Source organism: Carlito syrichta, unplaced genomic scaffold, assembly GCF_000164805.1.
Source record: "Carlito syrichta isolate Samal-C Ts95f unplaced genomic scaffold, Tarsius_syrichta-2.0.1 Scaffold309644, whole genome shotgun sequence".
In the NCBI taxonomy this organism is placed as follows: Eukaryota; Metazoa; Chordata; class Mammalia; order Primates; family Tarsiidae; genus Carlito; species Carlito syrichta.
This window is the reverse complement of record NW_007253740.1, coordinates 460,897-467,627: the sequence shown is the minus strand read 5'-3', so window position 1 is coordinate 467,627 and position 6,731 is coordinate 460,897. Positions and strand designations below refer to the sequence as shown.

The 6,731-nt window shown below is 47.0% G+C and overlaps 1 protein-coding gene across 1 annotated transcript in view; it reads right to left on the bottom strand.

Annotated features, from left to right (window-relative positions):
• Positions 1-1,920: 1,920 nt before the first annotated feature.
• Positions 1,921-6,731, bottom strand: part of GPD1L (glycerol-3-phosphate dehydrogenase 1 like) — a 49,186-nt gene continuing 44,375 nt past the window's right edge. Inside the window, exon 7 of the mRNA XM_008067495.2 lies at positions 1,921-4,708. Coding sequence (XP_008065686.2) covers positions 4,612-4,708 — 97 coding nt within the window. The 3' untranslated portion in view covers positions 1,921-4,611. The remainder of the gene's footprint in view (positions 4,709-6,731) is intronic.

The following is a 6,731-nucleotide window of genomic DNA, read 5'->3' as shown; positions in this document are numbered from 1 at the left end:
GCCACTGCACTCCAGTCTGGGCGACAGAGTGAGACTCTAACTCAAAAAAAAAAAAAAATCTGTTGACTTTTACTCATAATGAATTATTTTGTAAAGCTTAATTTTAACTGGCAACTCAGTGGGGCTTTATTTAAGGGAGGCCTGTGTACCCTGGATGGGAAATAGACTTGTGCAGTGTTTTTGTGTTTGCTTCTGCTAGTTATCCGCTGGTGTTACTGACTCAAATTTCAATTTTGCTTTTGAGTCAGTGTCTCACTCTGTCACGCAGGCTGGAGTGCAGTGGAATGATCATGGCTCACCACAGCCTCGATCTCATGGTGATCCTTCCCCCTCAGCCTCCTGAGTAGCTAGGACTACAGGTATATGCCACCATGCCTGGCTAATTTTCATTTTATTTTTTAATTTTGGGTAGAGCTGAAGTCTTGTTACGTTGCCCAGGCTGGTCTCAAACTCCTGGGTCCAAGCAATCCTTCTACTTTGAAGTGCTGGGATTACAGTGTGAGCCTTGGCCCCAAGTTCCAATGCTTATGCGATTTTTTTTGCTTGTCGTTTCCCCGGATATAAAAAAATAAAAGTTTTTTTGTTTATGTAAACAAAAAAAAAAAAAGCTGTTTGGGTACTTAACCTGTGATTACAGATTAAGAGCAGAAACATTCACCTCTACCTGGAGACCAGCTTCCTCATTTGTGCCTCTATCTGGGTTTTTTTAAGTCCATCTATCCCCACTGACAACATAGGCTTTGGAGGGCTCCAGTGGTAGCAGAAGCTTCGTAACCAGAGCCTTACTACCCGGGCTACCAGCCCCCAATTTGACCAGCCCTGCACATAAAGGACACTTGTTATGGTTCCATAGCTTCTTAGGGATGTGTGGAGTGGGGAGGAGGGGCCTTCCAGTTCATTCCTCCAAGGTGTGGAACCATGGAAGGTCTCTCTCCTCAATTGCAATTATGTAACAATCTCAACGAGCAATGGAAACAGATGTGTTTGAGACCTGTGATTAGACAAAGCCTTTCTTTTTTTTTTTTTTGGAGTTGAGGAGTCTCACTCTGTTACCCAGCTGGAGTGAGTGCAGTGGCACACTCATGGCCACCGTGGCCTTGACCTGCTGGGCTCAGGTGATCCTCCTACCTCAGCCTTCCAAGTAGATGGAACTGCAGGCACGTGCCACCACACCCAGCTAAGTTTTTGATTTATTGTAGAGATGACGTCTCACCAAGTTGCACAGGCTGGTCTCGAACCTGCGGGCTCAGGGAATCCTCTCACCTTGGCCTCCCAAAGTGCTGGGATGATAGGCATGAGCCACTGAGCCAGGCAGAGGAAGACTTTCTTTTAAAAATTGCCTTTTAAAGGAATTAGCAGTAGTGGGAAACTGCCAGGGGAAAGGGGGCAGGACGGGCAGTAGCAGAAAACTGCCCAGGGCTCGGGGCACAGCTCATCAGCAAGGGTACCAGCATAATGAACATTTGTATACCTATCCCTGAATTGTACCCCACATCTTTAAACTAAAAAAAAAATTTTTTTAAATTGCCTTTTAGCTGGGCTCGGTGGCTCAGCCTGTAATCCCGCACCTTTGGGAGGCTGAGGTGAGTGGATTGCCTGAGCCTGCGGGTTCGAGACCCACCTGGGCAGCGAGACCTCATCTTCTACAATAAATCAAAAAATCAGCCGGGCATGGTAGCACATGCCTGTAATTGCGGTTACTCGGAAGGCTGAGGCGGAAGGATCGCCGGAGCCCAGCAGGTTGAGGCTGCGGTGGCCGGAGCGGCCACTGCACTTCAGTCTGGGCGACTGAGTGAGACTCCAACTCAAAAAAAAAAAAAAAAAATTGCCTTTTATGTGGGTCATGCAACACAACCCAGACAAAAGAGCTGACCTAAATAAAACTATCTCCTAAGCAGATAAAAAGAACTGCAGCACAGGTTTGGGGATTAAATGTTTATTAGACCAAGCTTTTAAAATGATATATCCACTATAGTCTGTAAACAAATACAGTACTCATGGAAGTAAAAGGCTAGCAGGCAGGAACTAGTGACACACGAAGGTTCCCTTTGTACACTGGCATCTTACCACGCCACCCGCCTTACATCGATGCCAGGGGCCACGTTACAGTTAAAAGTTCGAAGAAAAACCAGAAGTTTAGGTCGACGCCATCTCCCAGGGTGGATTTCAAGACAGGCATGTGTTCCATATTAGAGTAGGGTGGATTACAGCAAGGCAATGGTGTCATTTTTTACATTCGCAGATTGGCAGAAATAGTACAAATTCAGCTTCTAATCTAGGTGTCTCCCTCCTTGTTACCATGATTAGTAAGAAATTAAATTAAAATACATGGTGGACCACAGGTGGTTACAAAAATAGATAACTCACAGAGGAATAAATATCTACAGTTGGCAGAGCAGAAACTTATAAAATTTACCTTTTTCCATAATGTGCAGAATTTAAGTACGCTTAAGAGGTACAGTCGGCAGACTTGAGAGTGGCAGGGATGAGGGCATTTGTGAATAAATGTCTCGAGTGTGGAACCCAGGGCGGGAGGCTGGAGGCCGATGAGACTATACAAAATCCTGCTTCCTCTCATCTCACGGTGCAACTTCACCATTATCTTACAGCCCTTGATGTATCCTTAAAAGTAACTCTTTGTTACTTATGTACAAACTTTAAAAAAGATTTATCGGGAGATGAGGGGAACTGAATAACTGAATGGTGGCACTCAAACTGCTGAGGCATGGCCATATTTGTGTGCTCACAGATGCTTCCGAGTATGGGGCTGTAAAATGCTCCAAAGATGTTTTGGATCGAGTTTTAAAAATTCCCACAAAAATCTATTCTACAACTGTTTCAGGGAGAGAAGGAAACAAACCCTAAGCCAGGGCTGGGGGATAGGCCCAAATCTCATAAAGCAAATTTATATTATAAACATATAAATTACATTCACACATTCCTTGAACACTTATCAAGTGCCATGTAAGGTGGCCGTGCAATGCCACCCTGAAACCAAGCTCATTTAGAAGGTACAGTGATTCTCACTCTGTTCCTAGAATTAAAAGTTAAAAGCACTTGTTCCACATAATGTGCGTTTCAGCGCGGCTGATATCTACTTGGTTCTGTGACAGTGTCACCTTAAAGCTTCATCAAAGACTCATGGCAGACCTGAACAGCAGAAGTTCAGAACCAACGATACCACAGGTACTTATCCCTCCTAATTTCTTGCAGAGAGGGAAGGGTCCTGAGATCACCTAAGCATAGAACTGTGTTCCCCGAAAACTCCAGCAAGTTTCCTTGCCAAAACATCTCCACGGTCTCACGTGTCTGCGACTTGTGGGGTGAAGGAAGCACGTTCTGCTGGCATGTGGACACATGTCCAAAACCTTCTAGAGGTGTGCAGACACAGCTTTCCCCAAACTCACATGACCTTTCCAGGAACACCTGGAACCCTGAATCCCAGGACGTTGTTTCCTAGGGAACACAGCTTGAGGGATGCCAAGCTAAAGGATGTTTTCTAAAGTAGTGGTTCTCACATTGTAGTGAAGACAAGCTGAGGCCCAGATGTCACACTACTTCAGAGGTCTGGGGTGGGACCCGGGAACCTGCATGTCTAAGAGGCCCATCATGAGCCAGCAGCCTACACACACCTCAGCACCAGGAAGTCCTCCCGTGCCCTCAGGAAAGGCTGCACATGGTGTTTGCTGCACCAGTTAGCTGAAGGTCAAATCAGTCCAGTGGCTTCTCAGAAGACCCTGCATGTTGGCGCTGCACTTGGCCTTGGCCCTGTCCCCGTACCCACCACTGCCACCTGCGTCTAACACGAGGGATATCAGCAGCCCCTCCTCAGTGGATCTGTGAGGCTGAGGAGAGATGGCTGTGAAAAAGCACTAACTAACCCTGATCGTCCTACAGGTGTCTGTTGTGAATCAGAAGACTGGGCCAGTCACAGCAGGAAAACCCCAGATGAATGTCCTGTCTTCTGCCACCGCTGAGTCTTTACAAAAGCACATTCCAACGGCTAGCCAAGAGAAAAAGAGGCTAAAAATGCAGAGAGCTGCAGCGAGAGGAAAGTATATAAGTGGATTATCGAATTAAAAATATCTGATTGTTAAAAAAAGATCAACCCACCATCGAAGTAGTTAATTACGCTGGCTTTGAGATAGTGTTTAAAATTTAAATACATTGATCTTTGAACGCACCCCCCTCCACACTAACTACCATGTTAATGCTGGTTAAATTTTAACATTAAAAGAATAAAAAAAAAACCCTCCTCCACTCAAATACATATGAATTCCACCCAAAAAATTTAGCTGAGGTGGTTCCAATCATATAAACTACCACAGCGGGGGAATTTGAAAAGCCGTTTTTCAAAAGGACATTTAACTTGGGTTCATAGAAACGTCCACAGAATGAGAAATAAACACACACAATGTGTGTTGCAGTGTTGCCCAGTACCTCTTAGCCAATGAACTGCCTCTCACGATCCAGAAACGAAGCTGTAAAAATCCATACACATTCATGATGAGATCACCGTCATGCACACATGTGGCCACGTCCCGGCTTCCACGTGTACCCAAAGGACCCACGAGCAAGGCAGAAGGTCCCCGGCACGCTGCAAGGGCCACTCTATATGTGCTCTGGATGGCGCTGCAGGCAGGACAGCATCTCCTGCACGGGTCTGCCCTCATAGCAAATCTGATACACCGCCGTGAACAGCGGGAACCTGGTCGGGAGGAAGATGGGAAAAAACAATGTCAGGCTGTCGGCTGACCTCCAGGACAAACTTGTTTTTCAGTCCTAGCAAACTGCAGATTAGGTGAATTTTTTTTTTTTAAGAGATGGGGGCCTTGCTATTGCTTAGACTGGGGTACAGTGGTGAGATCATAGCTCACTGTAACCTTGAACTCCTGGGCTCAATTGATCCTCCTACCTCAGCCTCCCAAGTTGATGGGATTTCATACTGCAGATGAGTCTGCTACTTTGGAACACATAGTGATCGCTTTCTACATTCCTGTATTATTTTATTTTTTGAGTTGGAGTCTCACTGTATCGCCCAGGCTGGAGTGCAGTGGCATGCTCACGGCCACTGCAGTCTTGACCAGCTGGGCTCAGGCACTCCTGCCGCCTTCCAAGTAGCTGGAACTACAGGTGTGCACTACCACGCCTGGCTAGTTTTTTGATTTATTGTACAGACGAGGTTTCACCAAGTTGCCCAGGCTGGTCTCAATTCCACGGGCTCAGACAATCATCTCACCTCGGCCTTCCAAAGCACTGGGATTACAGGCTTGAGCCACCGCACCTGGTTATTTTTTTGAGACAGGATCTTGCTCTGTTACCCAGGCTGAGGTACAGTGGTGCAATCAGTTTACCACAGCCTTGACTTCCTGGGCTCAAGTGATTTTCCTGCCTCAGCCTCCTAAGTAGCTGGGGCTACCGGCATGAGCCACCATGCCCAGCTTATTTTTTGATTTTTTGTAGAAACAAGGTCTCGCGATGTTGCCCGGGCTGGTCTTGAACTCCAAGTTTCAAGTGATCCTCCGACCTTGGCCTCCCAAAATGTTGGGATTACAAGCGTGAGCCACCACACCCAGCCTTTAATTCCTTTTATCATTTCTTCTGTGGAGAGCTCTGCACTGTGGCTGACAGATCTTGGTATGACCTAGCATCCTCTGCCTACTTCAGTCTGGAGGACACTGATGCAAACTAGTGTCACGGTGATCCTTTCGGTGCAAACTGGTCGTTCACATGCAGAGTTGCAGCTTGAGCTCTTGGTCAAATGTGGAACGAATCTCACTTTGTTACTTTTTTTTTAATGTCAACAGCTTTAGGTGGTACAAATTGTTTCTGGATACATGGTTGCACTGTACAGTGGCAAAGAAGTCTGGGCTGTATCTGATGGGTGATCTTCTTTCTGTCCCTGTCACTATTTTACAAGTTGGGAGAATACATTTAATTTTTTTTTTTTTTAATTTTATTTTTGAGTTGGAATCTCACTCTGTCGCCCAGGCTGGAGTGCAGCGGCCACTCCCAGCCACCGCAGCCTCGACCTGCTGGGCTCCAGCGATCCTTTTGCCTCAGCCTCCTAAGTAGCTGGAACTACAGGCACGCACTACCACACCCAGCTAATTTTTTTAATTAATTGTAGAGATGAGGTCTTGCCAAGTTCCCCGGACAGGTCTCGAACCCACGGGCTCAGGCAATTCACTCACCTCAGCCTCCCAAGGCACAGGATTACAGGCTGAGCCACCGAGCCCGGCTAATACATTTACTTATTCATATTTTTGAGTCAGAGTCTCACCCTGTCACCCAGGCTGGAGCACAGTGGCAGCTCATGGCCACCACTGCCTCCACCTGCTGGATTCTGGCAATCCTTCCGCCTCAGCCCTCCAAGTAGCCAGAACTACAGACGCACACCCCCACACTCAGCTAGTTATTTGATTTATTGTAGAGATGAGGTCTCGTCATGTTGCCCAGTCTGTTTTCGAACCCGTGGGCTCAGACAATCCTTTCACTTCTGCCTCCCAAAGTGCTGGGATTACAGGCATGAGCCACTGTGCCCGGCAAGAATACATCTTAAATTGCAAGGAGGCATTGCTCTCCCATCTCCAACAAGAATCATTCTAAGATGACGCTGCGGCAGCCCACGCATCACCACGAATAACGCAGGTCTAGAAAGTTCCTGTGTGTGGCCGGGCTCGGTGGCTCAGCCTGTAATCCCAGCACTTTGGGAGGCCAAGGTGAGTGGA